A 20,538-nucleotide genomic window follows, 5' to 3' on the forward strand; every position below is an offset into this window, starting at 1 on the left:
TCAAATAGACTACTTCTTGGAAATTAATGACACACCTGAAACTAGTAAAGGTAACCTGTGGAAAGCCATGAAGGCATACCTTAGAGGACAAATAATCTCATACACAGCGAGCATGAACAGAAGGAGGGCACAACGTTTGGACGAACTAACATCTCTTATTAGTGAAATAGATCAAAAGCATGCAGCTAACCATCAGCTGACCTATACAAGGAAAGGGTGAGGTGGCAAACTGAATTTGATACCTTGTCCTCAAGTAAGGCAGAGGAACTCCACTCAAAATCTAGATTTAAGTATTACGAATTTGGGGAGCAGGCACAAAGGCTAATGTCCCATCAGTTAAGGCACGCAGAAGCAGAGGCCAATGTTTCAGAGATTGAGACTTCAGGGGGTAACATAACTACTGGACAACGGGAGATTAACGAGGAGTTAAAAATTCTATGAGAAATTATATACATCAGAGGTGGCGGATAAAGAAAATGGAAAAATGTTTTTGGATAATGTCACGTTGCCAACTTGGGAAAGGGAGGATATTGATGCCTTAGATAGAGCTATCTCAGTAAATGAGATACAGAGAGCGACCAGGCCCAGACGGATTCCTTATTGAATTTAAAAAAACATACACAGCCAAGCTCTCCCCATTGATGCAGGAGGTATTTATTGAGGCATTACTACGAGGTTCTCTACCCTCCACAATGACAGAGGCAACAATTTCTGTTATCCCTAAGAAGTAAAGGACCCTTTAAAATGTGAGAAATATAGACCAATAAGTATGTTGGGGGTAGATTATAAGATTCTGACAAAATTGTTAGCAGCAAGATTGGACACAGTAATGCAAAAAATAGTGCACCCGGATCAGTCGGATTTCATTTCTGGCAGACAGCTCTATGGCAATTTGCATCACCTGTATAATATGATTTACTCCCCACACGCTACAATTATACCTGAAGTCTTGATCACTTTAGACGCCCAGAAAGCATTTGATAGAATCGAATATTAATATTTATTGGAAATATTGGAAAGGTTTGGATTTGGCATCTCCTGTTCATGGATAAGAGTGTTGTACATGTCCCCTCAAGCGGCAGTTTGTACCAATAACACATTGTCCCAATATTTCCATCTAAATGGGACCAGACAGGGTTGTCCGCTCTCCCCTCTCCTGTTCGATCTCGCCACTGAACCCCTGGCAGCAGCAATAAGGGGTGCGGGACAGGTATATGCCATTACGAGGGGAGAGCTGACACACAAATTGGCTCTGTATGCGGACGGCCTTTTACTGTTTCTGTCCGATCCAGATGTCTCAATTCCAAAAGTAATGAATATTATATCAGAGTTTGGGGGAATATCCGGTTATAAGATAAATCCTGCTAAAAGCCTGCTCTTTCCCATTAACGAACCAGCGAAATTGATATAATTTGAGTCATACCCATTCAAAGTGAGCTGCGATAAATGTATATACCTTGGAGTAACAGTGACCAGAAAATATGGGGACCGCTTAAAATATAACTTCAAACCCGCCCTTGATAAAGCTAAATCGGACCTCCAACGATAGGGTTCCCTCACCATCTCTTTGGCGGGGAGAATAAATTCAGTTAAAATGTCAATTATTCCTAGATTCTTATTTTTGTTCCAAACAATCCCTTTTTTCATATCAAAATCGTTTTTTAAGGAGTTGGATAAGACTAGAAGCACTTTTTTGTGGAATAGAACTGTCCCCAGAGTAAAAAATATTTTTCAACAGCGTCACAGGGAGGAAGGGGGATTTGGTCTCCTGAATGCCAGCTTTTATTACTGGGCGGCTAACATACATAAAATAGCTTTTTGGGTTTTGGAGTCAGGGGAGCGGAGTGGTCTGGAGTGGGTGAACATGGAGAAGAACTTCAATGGTCCGACGAAACTAGGTGCCTTGGTGTGCAGCCCGCTGCCTATTAATTTTAAATGTGCAGGTAACCCTGTTATCAGTTTATAAATAAAAAATTTGGTCGCAGTGCAGGACCCACTGGGGGCTGAGGCAGACCTTTTCAGGCATGTAACCCACTGCTTTCAAACAGTGGTCCAGGCAGGGCCTGAACACAGTGACAGACATTTTCAAAGACAATATTTGTATGTCTTTCGCTCAGATAGCCACTAGATTTAATATTCCTCAATCCCACTTCTTTCGGTACCTCCAAGTTAGGAATTTTGTCAAAAAGTATTTCCCTTATTAACCTCCTGCCAACTGGTTGGAAGACTGTATTGACGAAGGCCCTTCTAAGAAAAACTTGATATCCGAAATCTATGATTTATTACTGTCTGTGGCCTTGCCCTCTCTTGACCACCTCAAATCAAAATGGGAGGATGATTTTGGTACAGGATTTTCAAAGGATTGCTGGAGGTTGGCTGTGGCTGGGGTTCACTCAGCCTCCATATGTGTTAGACACCATGTTATCCAATTTAAAATCCTACACAGACTTCATCTGTCTAGGAGCAGACTTGCTCAGTTTTTTCCCTTAATGGATCCAACCTGTCAACGGTGCAATCGGGACCCAGCAACCCTCTATCACTGTTTTTGGGCATGCTCAAGGATGAGACCATTTTGGGACAAGATCTTCAAGACATTTTCATACATGCAATAAGGCCATAGCCCCAGAACCGCAGTTGGCAATATTTGGAGTGGCGCAAAGGGATCTGGGTCTCCCTCATGCCCAGACTAGTGCTCTGGCATTTTCATCATTGCTTGCAAGATGCCTTATTCTGTTCAACTGGAACTTCAGTTTGACATTAAGCCTCAGTCTTTAAGACTATCTTATAGTAAAGAATAGTTTGTATAAGCCTATTAGTTTTTAATTTAATTTAATTTTAATTTAATTTAATTTGACCAATTGTCACACATTATACATACATTTCTGCATATACATGGTGAAATTATTTATTTTTCACATATCCCAGCTAAGCTGGGGTCAGAGTGCAGGGTCAGCCATGATCACGAGCCCCTGGAGCAGATAGGTTCAAGGGCCTTGCTCAAGGGCCCAACAGTGGTGTCTTGGTGGTGTTGGGGCTTGAACCCACGACCTTCTGATCAGTAACCCAGAGCCTTAACCGCTGAGCCACCACTGCCCCTAGAATTTTAATGCCTAGAATAAAGAGTCAAATTTATATTTTAAAATTATATTTTGTGTATACTGAATTATTGACTGGCAGCAAAAACTAGGCAACGACTATGGTATTACCAACAGGGAAATTCAGTTAACAGTGACACTGAGCAGAAAGCTTACATATAACACGTTTTCACAGCTGCTGATAAAAAGTTAAATGATCAGCATCGATTGATGAGATGAAAATTATAGATTGGTGTCAGATGTTAAAATCCTGATTGGAGCATCCCTAATATTAAATTTATATATATATTATATAGAAGCAATATCACACAAGCAAGAGTGCGATATGGCCCTACATCAGCACTGCTGCGGCCTTGTGCCGTAGGTAATTACAGCAGTGCTGATGCAAGGCCATATCGCACTCTTGCTCGTGTTAAATTGCTTATATAAAACAGTTCAATGAACAAGAACATTTAAAAAAAAAAAATTGTCATAAATTAACCGTACGGTCATAAAACACATGTGTGCATGGAACTACTTTATTACGTGACCGATCAGGTATGTGGATGGATATGTGTGTGTGTGTGTGTGTGTGTGTGTGTGTGTGTGTGTGTGTGTGTGTGTGTGTGTGTGTGTGTGTGTGTGTGTGTGTGAGAGAGAGAGAGCTAGAGAGATGGAGCGTGTGCTACCGATCACCTGTTGCCACACCCAATCAGAGATGCTTACAGCTTTCTGAAGGTCAGCTTTGTCAGTGGAATATTGATGTCCAAGCAGGGTATTCCACTCTATTTCGGGGTAGCAGGAGCGCAAATGTCATTCACTAAAGAAACAGCAATGTCCTCCACCATTTTAAAAAGTATGTATCCAATGTGGAAACTCACAGAGCGCTGTGTAAACCATGACTAACGAATTCACTTTACGTCCCCAACTGGCTCATATTACACACAAACATGATCTTTTAAACATTAATAATGTGAAAAATTACTATTACAGTTGAATGCCACTTTGATGAATTAAAGTACCAATTTCTTTCCATAAGAGCAAAATCAATACATTTTCCAAACTTTTTCTGTGTGTCTGTGTGTGTGTCTCTGTGTGTGTGTGTGTGTGCAACACAAGTCTCTCAGTAGAAAGAAGGCAAAAAAACACGATAATCTGGCAACAAAGTCCGCGCACATACCCCCGAATGGCATAGTTCGTCTTGACATTTTTTGGCCAGGAGAATTCTCCGAAAATAACTTCATCCCCTTTCGCAACGATCTCTTTTTTCTGGATGTTGTACAGGCGAAGAACACTCAACACGTCCGCCATGATCGCGCGTTCGCAGGACGAGGATTTTATTTAAGACCACTCAACTTCTCGCTACAGGGCTGCTTCGGACAGTGCCTGTCTAAAATGGTTGTCTTTAAATGCGTTTCTGTTGTTTTTTTACATTTAATATTAATAAACATAAATTAAGAGTATCCCTTAAATGTATTATTCAGTTTTACATTTGAATTTTACATTTCTAAAATGTATTTATGGAAGGGACGCATTAATCAGGCATATTTAGAGCTTCTAAATCCAAGAGCTACAGGTACCACTGTCAAAAATATGTTATGAACATATTTCAATGAGAAATAGGCAATATTAATTTGTTTTCTTTTACAAGGGAAATATTATATTCAGAAGACAATATAAATTGGGGTGCTTCAAACCCCAATTTAATCTATTTATAGACATCCCTTTATTCATATTTTTGAGTCTATGAAATGAATATGTATCTGTCTGTATGTCCGTCTGTCAATCTATCTGTCTGCCTGTTAGTCTATCTAACTATATTTCTGTCTGTCTGTCTGTCAATCAGTCTATCTATCTCTCTCTCTGTCCGTCTGCCTTTCTGACTATCCAATTCTTTTTCATTTAGTATTTATATTATGTATATTTGTTTTTTATGTTGTATTTTAACTATTCATATTATTTATGTTGCTTATTGTTTTAATATTATTGTGTGTAATGTCTTGGGGTCCAAATGTAATAATTTAATATTCAACCATGGAAAGAAACCATGTAAGTAGACCACTAATATGAATATTGGGGAGTGACATGAGTCTCCCAATGTCTGTGGTGGTTACGGCCCTGCTCAAAAGCACTTTATTCATTTATTAATTATGGGTGAAAAGGATAAACAAATGATTGTCTAGAGACAGGACTTCATTACACTGAAAAAAAGGTTGTGTTGAAGTAAATACAGCAGAAAAGTTTAAGTACTTTTTACTTATAAGGAAATATTATTTATGATTAAATGTTGAATTTACAATGCATCATCATGTCTGTCAATATTATTTGCTAATTTGAGTAAATTTCACAGGTAAACATTTTGGTGGTGTTTCCAGTAATAATGAATGAACTTACATGATTTATACCAGTTTTAATGTTGATTTTATTACATTTGGTAACTTTGTGAGTTAAGTTTGAAGTTTTTTTTCTTTTTCTTCATTTAAGTTTTATATCTCATCAATCTAGTTTTTTTTTGGAAGACCTATGCTGCACTTTAAAGGGACTGTTCACCCTTAAATGACTATTCTATGATCATTTACTCACAATACAACGTGAAAGGTGACTGAGGCTATCATTCTACCAAACATGTCCTTTTATGTTCCACAGAAAACATAATGTCATTCAGGTTTGGAACAACATGAGGGTGACTAAATTATGACAGAATTAAACATTTTAGGTTAACTTTTCCATTAATTTCAATGTCTGACAACATCCCAGTTATACAGACAAGAAATCAGGACATGAATAAAGAAAACACATTTTACATAATGAGTAAGGCCTCTAAATATACAACACAACAACACATCCAATGAAGGTCCGTGACATAATTAGCTTTTTTAACTTGATCAAATTAAGAAGCCAGTACTTGAAAAAGTCTATTTGACATGAACTCCAGCTTGGCTATGTTCTTGGGAAAAGCAAATATTTCATTGGACCAGGTTAATAATAATAATAATAATAATAATAAACATACATACATGAACAGAATTGTATACTGAAATAAGATCAGTAAAAACAAATGTAATGCCATTTATTTGCTCTCCATGATTTCCACGAAACTAATCCAGCCTGCTGGATACTGAATTAGACTTTGACTTCTTTCCAAACTGCAGAAACATTTGACATGATTACCACATTAAATTGTAAGAAATGGGTTTTTTGCATGTTCTCTCTTAGTGCGGTGCAAAGATGCCGCCTCTTCCTTCCTTTGAGAAAGTGCTGCATGTTACAAACAAAACATTTTAAATGACATCAAGTACAAAGTTACGGATGACGTCAACAGCCCGAGAGTCAAAGCCACAGATGTCCAGTATGCCGCAGTCTTCAGGGTCGGCAATGGCCAGAGAACTGCCGATCATCCAGCACACAATTAATTTGGAAAATGTGCCACTTTTCTGAAAGGAAAAAAAAAAAAGATTTTTCTTCAAAATAACTAAAGCTTTATCACGAAAACCTCTCCTATTTGACAACAAGATAGGTAAAATTTGTCAAGACAGACATATGATGGATGAAGAGAGAGACTTAAAGCAGATTAGGCCTTGTTTGGATTTTTTTACATTTGAATATTTGTATTTTTGACAGTTAATCTTCTCGGCCCATTTGAACATTCCGTTCATTTCCAAATTTTGAAAGTTCCGGTTTCACTTTAACATTTGAGTGGCAATTGTTCGGCATAACGTTTTTTTGTTGTCCTACAGTCTTCACATCTCTGTATAAATATACATGACAATATGCACAATCGAATCGCTGAAGACACTGAAGTCAGCTGAGGAGGTGACATAGATGTTTTCAGGTTGACATTTTGCATCATAGTAGCAAGACAAAGAAGTCAGCAACAGCAGACCCACACAACAGTCACAACAACAACATGGAAAACTTTACAGCCACTTGCATTTCTTAAATCAGATTTTGGTGATGTCCAAAGGCATAAGCAGCAGCTATTTGCTCCTAGATTGTTCCAACTATATGTGCTCTGCTTTGCTTGACTTGGACATTATTCTTATAAAACTCTGTGTAAAGCCAGAGATTTTTTAGCGGAGAAGGGCCACTTCTATTTAAATTAATGGGAGAAATTGGAACACCCTACCGAGAAGCTCTAGAGCCCAACACTCAAACGGATGTAGAAAGGAAGTCCCGCCTTATAGGTAAAAGAGCCAATCACCTTTTAAATACAGACATCACCTGTAAATTAACTCGAGAAAACGCATTAGCTTTACAAGCCATGAAAATTATGTTTTTAAGCGTAATATGAGGTAAAGTATCACAATTTATGATACCAGTTTTGTCATATTTTACTGCTGATTTAAAATGTTCTTTTTTTATTTCTAATTTTCATCGATTCATAAAATTAACAAAGAACAGCAAAACATAGATTCACAGAATCAATATTTAACCCCCACTATTACCCCTCCCAATCCCCAACCCGCAAAAAAACATCTCTGTGGTCACACGTTTTATATATATATATATATATATAAATAAATAAATAAATAAAATCACACACATTTAAAACTATACTCTCTCCACTGCCCCTCCCCAAAAGCCCTCCAAGAATGCCAAATTGCTGCCCCATTTCCCATTAAATGACTCCAAGTTCCCCAGCCTTCGACATAACACTTCCTCGAAAGCCAGCACCCTCCCCATCTACGTGCACCACTCTTGAAATGAGGGCTCCCTGCAGACTTCCATCCTTTTGAAACAATCTGTCTGCTGATCATAACACTGGTTAGCAAGGAGTAATACACTGATGCCTCATGACTAAATTAAGGCAAAATTAACTAACTAAATCACACAAATTTGCTGGGAATAAAATACCCAAATACATAATGCCCTGTTTGGGCTACTGGAAGGTGCCTGGCTGAAAAGTCCTTACTGGGCCGTATGCCGTCAGAGCCAAAGCTTCAGATTTAGACCAATTAACTCTGTACCCCGAGAACTTAGAAAAGGAATGAATAATTCTGTGGAGGCAAGGCATAGATCTAGTGGGGTCAGAGATGAATAATAAAATATCATCCGAGTAAAGCAAAAGTTTATGCGCCACACCTCCCTCCACCACCCCTGGAAAATCATCCTCCTTTCTTATCGCGGCTGTTAATGGTTCCAGGGCAAGACAGAACAATAATGGGTAAAGAAGACATCCCAGCTGGGTGACCCTATCCAGTGTAAAATAATCTGAAATTAATACATTTGTTTGTACCGCTGCTACCGGATGTCTATAAAGTAACTTAATCCAACCAATAAAAGTATTCCTAAACCCATACATTTCCAAAATCTTAAAATATAATCAATATCAAATTTGGCGTGAAGTGCGATGGCAGCGACCGGAGATCATTCGCCACTGATCACACGATATTGATGAAATGCCTAATGTTATTAGAAGAGCTATGGCCCCGAATAAACCCCACCTGATCTATATGTATAAGAGGTGTCATAACTTTACTAAATCGGTTAGCCAAAATATTCGGCAATATTTTAATGTCTAGATGGATCAGGGAAATTAGACGGTAACTAACTCCTCACTTGGATCTTTGTCCTTTTTCAGAATCAGACTGATCCGGGCTTGCATCATGGTTGGCGGAAGCTTTCCATTCTTAAATGATTTCCTATAAACCTCTAGCAAAAGTGGAGCCAATTCTGTAGCATAAGATCTAAAAATTCAGCTGCAAAGCCATCTGGCCTTAAATACCTTGCCAAACTCCTCCAAGTTTATCTCAGAATAAAGAGAATTGTTTTGCTCAGCCGTCAGTTTAGGAAGTTCTAGTGGTTCCACAAAGTTTCTAAAGTCTTCATCAGTAGACGAAGACATTGAACTATAGAGATCAAGATAGAATTCTTTAAAAGCATTATTAATATCAATGGCTGAGGTAAATATTTCAACTCCAGCAGATTTCACTGAGGGAATAGTAGAAAGACAGACTCTCTCTGTTTTATTTATCTAGGCAGAAGTTTTCCTGCCTTGTCCCCTGACCCAAAGAATGACTTTCTTGCCCTGAATAGCCAAAACTCCACCTTCCAAGACAAAATAGTATTATATCTGTATTTCAATCGGGTCAATTCTCTGAGGCCATCAGACGACATTCGGTGTTTCAGCTCTGCCTCGGCACTTTTAATATTCCCTTCAAACTCCACGAGTTCTTGTACATGTTCATGAGGCATACTGTATGATCCGGCCCCAAAGAACCTGCCTTGATATTGACGCAAAAAGGAAAGTAATGTAAAAAAGAGGGCTGAGGGCTTGTATTTGCTACCAGACATGGACATGCAGAAAGGTAACCTTTCCCAGACGTGCTAAAAAGTATATTTATTGACAAAATGTTCTATAAGTATTATATGAAAATACAACCCCAATTCTGAAAAAGTTGTGAAAAATGCTAATAACTGGTATGACGATATAAATAAAATGACAAACACACAAAGGTGTCAGACAGCCCGTAAATCTATCTCTCTCTGTCCAACTGCAGCCTCCAGTCGGCCTTTATCCCTCTCTGAGGCTTGATTAGCCTGATTAGGGGCTGGGTGTGTAGCATCACAACCCGGCCCTGCCCTCCGCCCTGTCACACACACACACTCTCAGCTTCTTCGCCCAGTATGTGTTTTAAGTTGTCCTGCTGAAAATTCTGGGACATCCATGGAAAAGACGGTGCGGGATGGCAGTATATGCTGCTCCAAACATTTTACACATCTGTCTGCATTAATGGTGCACTCACAGATGTGTGAGTTACCCATGCCATGGGCACTGACACACCCCTTGCCCATACAGACACTGGCTTTTGGACCTGATGCTGATAACAGCTTGGATGGTCCTTTCCTCTAAGGCCCAGAGAACATGATGGCTATGTTTTTCAAAAACAATTTGAAATGTGGACTCATCGAAACATAAAAACACAGTTCCACTGTTCTAATTTCCATCTAAGATGAGACCGAGCCCAGAGAAGTCGGCAGTGCTTCTGGACAGTGTTGATGTATGGCTTCTCCTTTACATAGTAAGTCTTAACTTGCATCAGTGGATGCAGCGGTGAGTGGTGTTGACTAACAAAGAATTACTAAAGTAATCCCAAACAGATGAATTATGTTTTTTAAGACAGTGATGTCTCAGGGATCAGCTATCATGCCCTTTCAGAAATGGTTTTCAGCATGCCCTTTACGCACCAACATTTGACCATATTCCTTGAATCTTATAAATATATTGTGCACTGTAGAGGGTGAAATGCTGAAAATCTTTCCAATTTGTCTTTGGGGAAAATTGTTCTTAAAAGTGCTGGATTATTTGCTGAAGCATCTGTTGGCAAATTGAAAAGTCTCAAATGATCCTTGCTCTTGAAGGACTAGGCAGTTTTTGGAGGCTCATTATATATTATGACACGACTGCCTCACCTGTTTAACATCTCCTGTTTCACATCGCCTTGTTAAACTCGTCAAATTGTTATTTGTCTTAAATTGCAATGCATGCAAATATCTCCTATGACTATTGTGGACTGATTGAAGTGTATACATGCTGGACGGAACCGATCTACACTCGCATTGTTTATGGTTTGTTAGTTAATTTCGCAAAACAAAAAACAGACTGGTACGATTTCGGTCGGACTAACTTGTTAAAATGACATTTTAAAAAGATGAATTATTGCTTTAGTCCGTCTAAAATTAGACTTTTAAAGTGCATGTAAATGTACTCAATGACACGCAGTGACACATAGGAGGAATTGCCTATTCAGTTACTGTGGAGATTATACAATGGCGGCTGTGCAGTTGGATATGTCTCGACTGCTTCAAGCTTGTTACAGACTTGTTTTGCTGCTGTCAATATGAAGAAAGGTGATTGGATTACCTCAGATTCAGAGTTTTAGTGGCGATTGGTTGAATTTGGATAAATTATTGCAATCACAATATTGCAAATTTCTTGAGGCACTGAATAACAATATGTTAAAGCCATATGAAAAACATATTCCATCATATTAAACAGCACGATTACCACTAGTAAAAGTCATCATTCTTGTATTCTCTAACAAGTTGCACTTACTTGTCTATATGTCTGAAGTGTCTCTGCTGTATTTTCCCTCCCAAAGGTTTGATTATTAGTGAAAATGATGAAGACATCCACAGTTTTATCGTTCTCTGAGGCCCAGGTGATGGGTAAGGCGCTGTCTGTACTGCCACCAGGAGACTAGAGAGAAGCAAAGTGTGGAAAGGTGAAATATCTTAAATTATTTTATCAAAGCCACATAATTCCATCATTTCAAAATATTAAAGGAACAGTTCACCCAAAACATTTAATTCTCTAATTATTTACTGACCCTCATGATATCCCAGGTCTATATGACTTTCGTTCTCCTCCAGAATACATTTGAAGAAAAATAGCTCAGTCCGTCCTTATAATACAAGTGAAAGGTGATTCGACTTTTAAAGCTCCAAAAATCACAGACAGTTAGCATAAACGTTACCATACGACTCCAGCTGTTAAATTAATGTCTTCTAAAGTGACAAGATTGCTTTTGGTGCGAATAAGGCCAATATGTAAGTACTTATTTAAATCTAAACATCACTTCTGGTAAGCAGCGATATGCACGTGACGTAATCGCATTGGCATTTGAAACACGCGAGAACTGACACACATGCGACACACATGGAAGAGCAGCGCTGTTTACAAGGGAGAAGGAGGAAGGCTGTACAGTAGCTTGGTTGGTTTTGGTTTAGATCTGTATTTATCTGTTTCTTTACACACAATGGTGCATTTGTGTTCTTATCCTGGATGTCTCAACCGAGAGAAGAACATGAGATTACGTCCTCAACATGACAACGCAAATTAGTCACACGAGAGACCGCTTGGACTCCACCCTCTCGTGCAGCTTACCGAAATTGGATTACAGTTAAAAAGTACTTAAATACTGATCTTTTTTCGCACCAAAAACAATCGTACCAGTTTACAGACATTAATGTAACTATGGATGATGTTTATGCTGACTGTCTGTGATTTTTGGAGATTCAAATGTCAGATCACCATCCACTTGCATTTTAAGGACTTACTGAGATGAGATATTGTTTTCTATTTTTCTTCAAATGTGTTCTGGTGAGAAAGAAATTCATACACTCCTGCGATATCATGAGGGTGAGTAAACGATGAGAGAATTTTCATTTTTTGGGTGAACTATTCCTTTAATATATATTTGTTTGTGTTCAGCAGAAGAAAGAAAGTCATAGACATCTGGGATGGCAGTTAAAAACAAAAGACTAGTTTTATATTTATAAGACTGATTCTGGCCAAGAATGTCAGTTTCAAAAGTTTTTCCAGTTTTGTGTGTAACATGCATCAGACTGTCAGTGAATGGACTGTGGGCAGCCTGAGGCCGAGACTAGCCATCAGATGGCATGAAATGTTTTCCTAAGATCTTCTTACCTGGATGAGCTGCGCTGCTGCCTGCATTAGAGTCATATCAGAAGAAATGGCACAGGGAACCACAGCTCCTTCAGAGAAGACCACAACCTGTGTGTCTGGCTCCGTTTGTGCAAGTACCTGCCATTAGAAAGTGTTGATAGATCAATGGAAAAGAGTAGTGTAAATATTCTGCCTAATATCTCCTTTTACATTGCAAAGGAGAAAGAAAGATCATGGAATGGTTTGGGGGAATGGCAGTAAATGATGACAATTTTTTATTTATGGGCTGAACTTTTCCATTAAGAGAAAAGTTCTTGATTGGTTTTAAATAACAGTTAAACTCTTCAACGGTGTCTTGAAGGAATGTTCCGGGTTTGAAACAAGTTAATCTCAATCGCCAGCATTTGTGGCATAATATTGATTACAACAAAATTTATTTTGAGGGGATGATGGGGGCCAATCCATAAACATTAAAATACTGATTCAAAAGAATAGCCACAAGACGTAAACAGTATTTGTGTAAACATGATTTTAGTGTGATAAAATCTCTTACTAACCTTTTCTGTGAAGTTATAACCAATTTTACAACTTTGTTGCCATGATGATGTTATTTCAACAAACCCTAAAATGACTGTAAAAAAAGACAATATAAACAACTTAACAGCTCATATAATACACACGTTTTAACAGAAGAATTAATGTAAGTGCTTTGATTAAATTATAAGTTTCACATTTCTGCCTTTAAACCATCCAAAAGATTTGCCCCATTCACTTCCATTGTAAGTGCCTCACCGAAACCTTGATTTTTGCTTTTTTAAAGAAAATGAGAAATGAGTCGAAATAATTTTTATGGTAATCAACATTATGCCACAAATGCTGTCGATTGACCTTAACTTGTACTGAACCCGGAATATACCTTTAAGCGACTTTACATGCTTCGCATACAAGAGGACCAGAAGGCATAGGCCATTGATGTTTACAAATCTAGAGTGTCCCGTCAGAAGAGGAGTATGTGAGGAATGTGAAATATGCATTGTTTGGACTCTGACAGCCACACAGACTTCCTCTAAAGACAACAAATTAACTCACAAAGTCACTTCATTCTCTTGAGCCACGTTGAAGTTAAACTGTGGGCTTTATTTAGTAATGGTGTAGTCTTACCATGCACATTGCTGCTGCAACTGCCACAGTGCTGATGGAGCTGCCGTGGGCCACACTACTCAGAGAAGAACTTACATCAACCGCCACCAGAAACCGCTTGCCAGTGGATTCCACATTCTGAAGACACAGAGGGTCATCAGAATATGACACCAATGGAAATATGTCTATTGCCATTTCTACATTACCTCTTCAGAAAAGGTTGTTTTATAGCTTAGTTTATTTCTTTATTACTTATTTAAAGGGATAGTTCACCCATCATTTACTCACCCTCATGCGTCTAAAACTGCGGCACACACACAAAAATATTTCATAGATATATGATGTTTTTGTCCATACAATGCAAGTGAATGGGGTACAAAACTCTCAGCTCTAAAAAGGACATAAAGGCAGCAAAAAAGTAATTCATAAGACTCGAGTGGTTAAAACCATTTCTGTTGAAGCAATACAATTGCTTTAAGTGAGAAACAGACCACAATTGAGGTACTTCTTCACTATAAAACTTAACATTTTAAGATTTGGACCCCATTGACTTGGATTGTACGGACAAAAATCATCTTATACACCCTTCATAATATCTTAGTTTGTGTTCCGCGGAAGAAAATAATTATATGAATTTTTAAGTATTTATAAATATGGATAGTATATGTTGTACAGCCTTTAACTTAAGGAAATAATGTTTTCATGCAAAAAGTTTAATGGTCCTAAAATGTAAGATTTTGGGGTGAAAAATGACCCAGGCATTTTTTCCATGAGATTAACCCACTAGCATTCTTCTACCGTTTAACAACCTGAAATTGAATTTTCAGACATAAGTTGTATTAAGGATGTACGACTGGTGGTACTCACCGAAATACTTTTGTGGAAGGCAAAGTCCAGGGATTGAACGACGTCACAGTCTGGCTCCCATTTCAGTTTGCCACGCTTCCCATGACCTCGCTTATAGTTTTCAGACACCACAAGAATGTTAAACGGGTGTGTTTTTGCCTGAAAAATTTATTTCACAGTCTCAGAGTGAGTCAAAGATCTTGTACATCTTCTTTTATACTTGTATTAGGACACCTGCATAGAACAAATGATCTATGGAGCACTGCTGGGGGTTATAATAATCTTAAAGCAATGTTGTTGTAACCTGACCTTCTTCAGAGCCGTCTCATCCTGAATCCTCTCACAAATAGCTGCAACATCCGGACTTCCTGGTGATAGAAATTTGTCTGCTGTCAACCTGCCCAAATGCCTCATCAGAACAACCACAGGCATCTCTTTCAGCAAAGCGTTCCATACCTGAAAAGTAACATAACCAACTCGATTTTTCCATTTTCTGAAGAAAAAGATAATCATTCAGAAGAACATTTTCGTTAGTTTGCCAGGCGAAAATCTAAGGTCCGATCGCTTAGAAAGTAATGGCACACCTCTCCTCATTAAGCTGCATGACTTGAGGTATCGTAGCACAAACGGTGCGGCATGACTTACACATCAAAGTTAGATTAATAGGTACCGTACTGAATCCATCCTTGTTCATATTACTCAACAAAGGCATGCAACCAAGTGACCTTAATTTAAAGGAGTTGTTTCAATGAAAAAAGTGTCTTGTCAGCTTTACTGAATCCATTTGTGTGGGACAACATAAATATTTGTTGTTGGCATTAACTGAAACCACAGTGGTTTGTTGTTCCTATTTTAAGAGTGTTAGCGCTAAATGTAGCACTATGCTTTAAGTCATAAGAGCAAAGTCAGTGGGCATGGCCATGAAGTTTTGGTATTTTCATGCAAGTATGCGCTAAGTCTAGGTGAAAATGGTGGAAATTTCACGCGCAACAACCTTATAGGCTGGGACAACAATGTGGTCAAAAAAAATCATAACAAATCCAAATATTTTACCTTCTCCAACTTCTTCCTTTGGCCCCTTTTGCAGTAATTTAAAAGTCACTCTACAGCAACAGGTGGAAAAATACTAGGGCTGGGAAATTGTACTCGTTAATTTCCGCAATTACTTTTTTGTGTCAGTTTCTTTTTTACTTCCTGAAGCTTCACAAATTGTTCCTGGCAGGCTCCTCAGCCTTACAGGCTCCAATTAGGGTGGGGGGAGGGTTAGGGCATCTGCTGCCTGCCAGGAACCAACCAAGGCATATTTGTACAATGGGTGAAACAATAATGTTTTCCCCACGTTTTGTGGCAAAAACTGGCATATATAAATGTTCAGGCGGTACACGCTTGACTGCACAACCTCGCACAAACACTGATGTGTGAGGCAGTGCATGCTTTTTCATTATGCGTGAGGCATGTCCTGGGGCATAATAAATATGGGAGCTGATTTACTGAATGAAGAATGGAGACTTCACCCGCAAGCAGCGAGCCAGGCTGCTGCATCTCTTCACATCGCCTGAAAACGCTAATTGACTTTCATCTGAACCGCTGTTGAAGCTGAAACTGCGAAAGAGAGACCTAGCATGTGTGTGATAGAGACTGAGAAGGACCTGGCCATTCAGCAAGTTGCAGACAGGTGTACACGTAGAGACTGAACGTCAGCCAAATAAATAGTTTTGAGACTTTAAACTTGTTTGTGTGCATCCTGGCGGTCACAACTGAATGGAGAACGTGAGATTACGTCTGTATCCATGGCAAAGTGTATACCACCACCTCTCGTGAAGCATTGGATTATAGTTAAAAGGTACTAAAATATGAATCTTTTTTCACACAAAGAGCGATTATGTCATTTTAGAAGACAATAATAACCGCTGGTGTAGTATCGAGGACGTTATGCTGACTCTCTGTGATTTTCTGAGCTTCAAAAAATAAATCAAATGTGTTCTGGTGAAAAAATTAAGTCATGCACACCAGGGAGGGTGAGTAAATGATGAGAGAATTTTCCTTTTTGGGTGAACTATCCCTTTAAAGCTGCAGTATCTGTAAGTGACTACCTCTTTAGACTTCAGGTGGTTGGTTAGAATCTGCTCTTTCTCTAGCTGATGCTCCTCTATAAGATGAATGATCGCCAGCTCATCAGTCGAGTGCTTGGCTTTCTCCACAGCCTCCAGATACGCAAAAACCTTCTGCACATCCTCAGACTTCTCTTTATCACCATACACTTCCAGGACTCCTTTCCAGCCTTTCGTCATGTATTTGCAAACAAGGGCCACCGCTGCAGAAAACAGGAGACAGCCTCAGATTTTATAACGTGACAGATGTAGATAAACATGATAGATAGCAAGATGGAAGAAAATGTGGACGTTGCACTCTTTTTACTTGATATTGTATTGGCCATTTAAAAGCACAGCTCGGTCAACCCCTAAAAGACACTCACTGTCATTGGTCGGCTTCATGTGGGACAGCCTGAGGAGGTCCTGGTGGGACCAGCCTGCCCTGTGGTTGCACTTGGTCACAGCCTGTGCCAAGCTCAAACCATCCTGGCTGTTGTACCAATCCGTCACAGCCCTGCGGAGAGCTCGACCCCACATCCCAGAGCCCTCTTTCAGCTCCTTCTTATACTGTACAAATGTGAAGAGACGTGCAGGCGTACGACACAGTTCCTTCACAGCCCGTAAAGCGCACTGCCTGGTCTTGCATTCAGCATGCTGCGAACAGACGGCCAGGGCAAACAGGCTGGGGTTGGGCCGGACGGTGTGGCCCTCCGAATTCAAGCGTTTGATCTCCTCTACCACCTCACAGCCCCGTCCACCCTCGATGAACTGCATCAGGGACAGGGCATTCTCGATACCCAGTGGATGCTCTTTAGTGTTGTATGTGCTGGTTTCAGAGCCATAACAGAGGAAGCGGCGTAGACAAACAGCTCCAGTCACGGATCTGCCCGATGAGGTCAGCACCTGTTCATTAACAGCTGATGGTTGTTCTGGGCGAGATGCTGGATCCATAATTAACTCTCCTTCAGTCCTAGACAGATCTCAGTGGTTAATATTAGACTATGAACACAGAAACATCAACAAAAACACACTGTATAGTAAAAAAAATACAAAATTACTGATTCAGTGTATAGACACATCACAAAAGATGTTATATACACTCACCTAAAGGATTATTAGGAACACCATACTAATACTGTGTTTGACCCCCTTTCACCTTCAGAACTGCCTTAATTCTACGTGGCATTTATTCAACAAGGTGCTGAAAGCATTCTTTAGAAATGTTGGCCCATATTGATAGGATAGCATCTTGCAGTTGATGGACATTTGTGGGATGCACATCCAGGGCACAAAGCTCCCGTTCCACCACATCCCAAAGATGCTCTATTGGGTTGAGATCTGGTGACTGTGGGGGCCATTTTAGTACAGTGAACTCATTGTCATGTTCAAGAAACCAATTTGAAATGATTCGAGCTTTGTGACATGGTGCATTATCCTGCTGGAAGTAGCCATCAGAGGATGGGTACATGGTGGCCATAAAGGGATGGACATGGTCAAACAATGCTCAGGTAGGCCGTGGCATTTAAACGATGCCCAATTGGCACTAAGGGGCCTAAAGTGTGCCAAGAAAACATCCCCCACACATTACACCACCACCACCAGCCTGCACAGTGGTAACAAGGCATGATGGATCCATGTTCTCATTCTGTTTACGCCGAATTCTGACTCTACCATCTGAATATCTCAACAGAAATCGAGACTCATCAGACCAGGCAACATTTTTCCAGTCTTCAACTGTCCAATTTTGGTGAGCTCTTGCAAATTGTAGCTTCTTTTTCCTATTTGTAGTGGAGATGAGTGGTACCCGGTGGGGTCTTCTGCTGTTGTAGCCCATCCGCCTCAAGGTTGTGCGTGTTGTGGCTTCACAAATGCTTTGCTGCATACCTCGGTTGTAACGAGCGGTTATTTCAGGCAAAGTTGCTCTTCTATCAGCTTGAATCAGTCGGCCCATTCTCCTCTGACCTCTAGCATCAACAAGGCATTTTTAGCCCACAGGACTGCCGCATACTGGATGTTTTTCCCTTTTCACACCATTCTTTGTAAACCCTAGAAATGGTTGTGCGTGAAAATCCCAGTAACTGAGCAGATTGTGAAATACTCAGACCGGCCCGTCTGGCACCAACAACCATGACACGCTCAAAATTGCTTAAATCACCTTTCTTTCCCATTCTGACATTCAGTTTGGAGTTCAGGAGATTGTCTTGACCAGGACCACCCCCCTAAATGCATTGAAGCAACTGCCATGTGATTGGTTGATTAGATAATTGCATTAATGACAAATTGAACAGGTGTTCCTAATAATCCTTTAGGTGAGTGTATATATGTTATAATATATTCATGTTAATTTGTTCATCCCAGTCACCATTCAATTTATTGTTTTTGCATAGAATGAGAGTGAATGGTGACTGTCATTTTGCCTATAGCTTTTTTGTCTTCAATGAAAAAGTCAAACTGGTATAATTTTGAGTAAACTATTCCTAGTAGGGATAAACCGAAGTGAAACTTTTTGGCCGATAACGGTATCGATTTTAACCAAAAACTAGCCTATATAAAATCGATACCAATATTTTGACACTCACTCACCTTATTTTGTCATCAGATCACTGTTTTGCTTAGTAACTATGCTTTAAAATAATGTAATGTAATAATACGGTATTACCATCTGATCCCAACACTACATGGCAGCACAGTACTGTTTCATAAGGTATATATATATTTTTTTAAATTAAATAAAACTGGGCATGGGTAGCTCAGCGAGTATTGACGCTGACTACCACCCCTGGAGTTGCGAGTTTGAATCCTGGGTGTGCTGAGTGACTCCAGCCAGGTCTCCTAAGCAACCAAATTGGTTCGGTTGCTAGGGAGGGTAGAGTCACATGGGGTAACCTCCTCGTGGTTCTCGATTAATGGTTCTCGCTCTCAATGAGGCGTGTGGTAAGTTGTGCATGGAACGCTGACAGTAGCATGAGCCTCCAAATGCTGTGAGTCTCCAAGGTGTCATGCACAACGAGATAAGATCTGTGGTAAGATAAGCGTGATAAGATGCGTGGACTGACGGTCTCAGAAGCGGAGGCAACTGAGACTTGTCCTCCATCACCCGGATTGAGGCGAGTAACCATGCCACCAGAAGGACCTACTAAGTAGTGGGAATTGGGCATTCCAAATTGGGAGAAATTGGGATAATTATATATTTTTTTAAACAGTAACTAGGACGATAACACATAGTGCAGTGCACAATGTAATGAACTGTAGTGTCAAGTTAATGTAGCCAGACAATACAGTAGTAGTAATAACACTGTAATAACAGTAGTAATAGTGCAGTTAGTAATAAGTCGTTTTGTAAATGTAGAGGTAAGCAGTAATAAATAAACACACACTACTTTTGAAGAACAACTTGCATAAATTGACCTCCAAGTGCACTTTTCTTTCATTGTAACACTCCAATAAGCCATTACAGGTGTTTAAAGGCTCAGTTCTGTCGGCACTATGTTAGATAGAGCACATCATTTTGTTTTGTCAGCTTTATAATAGCTCAGATCACTAGCCGCATTAATCCTGTTAGCCAGTTAGCTAGGCCGAGCAAAGCCCCTTCAAAATACAGCAAAGTTTACATTTTACTGCTCCGGGACACCGAATACGACATCACTGATCGACAACATGAAGATCCGAGCTTTTAAATCAGACACGCATGATGATGAGAGGATGGATGGGAGAGATCACATTAGCCTGATGCTAACCTACATCACTCTCTGATCGGGGTATAAACTCTCTCTGTATGAATAAACATCTCATAAATGAAACTGGATGAACTTTAGCACGTCTAAAATGTCTCTACCTGCTGTTGTCTTGCGCCAAAGTCTCTCGATCTTCCCAAGAGTTGCAGCTCCTCCCTGGAAATCAGACTGAATCCAGAAGAGGACAGCGAAGACTTCAACACGGCGGCGGCGGTTCGAAACCTTCTGAGCTGCCTAGATAG

At 39.7% G+C, this 20,538-nt stretch overlaps 1 protein-coding gene across 3 annotated transcripts in view; it reads right to left on the bottom strand.

The window, feature by feature from the left end:
• LOC127644982 (RNA-binding protein RO60-like) overlaps window positions 1-20,538 on the bottom strand; it is a 41,698-nt gene extending 21,160 nt beyond the window's left edge. The window contains exons 1-9 of one of the 3 annotated variants that reach the window (XM_052128457.1): window positions 20,398-20,538; window positions 16,946-17,532; window positions 16,563-16,783; window positions 14,779-14,925; window positions 14,491-14,628; window positions 13,645-13,761; window positions 12,505-12,621; window positions 11,131-11,274; window positions 5,484-6,508 (exon numbers count right to left, since the gene is read on the bottom strand). In XM_052128457.1, coding sequence (XP_051984417.1) covers window positions 6,356-6,508; window positions 11,131-11,274; window positions 12,505-12,621; window positions 13,645-13,761; window positions 14,491-14,628; window positions 14,779-14,925; window positions 16,563-16,783; window positions 16,946-17,513 — 1,605 coding nt within the window. In that variant the 5' untranslated portion in view covers window positions 17,514-17,532; window positions 20,398-20,538 and the 3' untranslated portion in view covers window positions 5,484-6,355. Of the gene's footprint in view, window positions 1-5,483; window positions 6,509-11,130; window positions 11,275-12,504; window positions 12,622-13,644; window positions 13,762-14,490; window positions 14,629-14,778; window positions 14,926-16,562; window positions 16,784-16,945; window positions 17,533-20,397 lie in introns of those variants that run through there. The other 2 variants (XM_052128458.1, XM_052128459.1) reach the window with 2 other exon arrangements.

Source organism: Xyrauchen texanus, chromosome 6, assembly GCF_025860055.1.
Source record: "Xyrauchen texanus isolate HMW12.3.18 chromosome 6, RBS_HiC_50CHRs, whole genome shotgun sequence".
In the NCBI taxonomy this organism is placed as follows: domain Eukaryota; kingdom Metazoa; phylum Chordata; class Actinopteri; order Cypriniformes; family Catostomidae; genus Xyrauchen; species Xyrauchen texanus.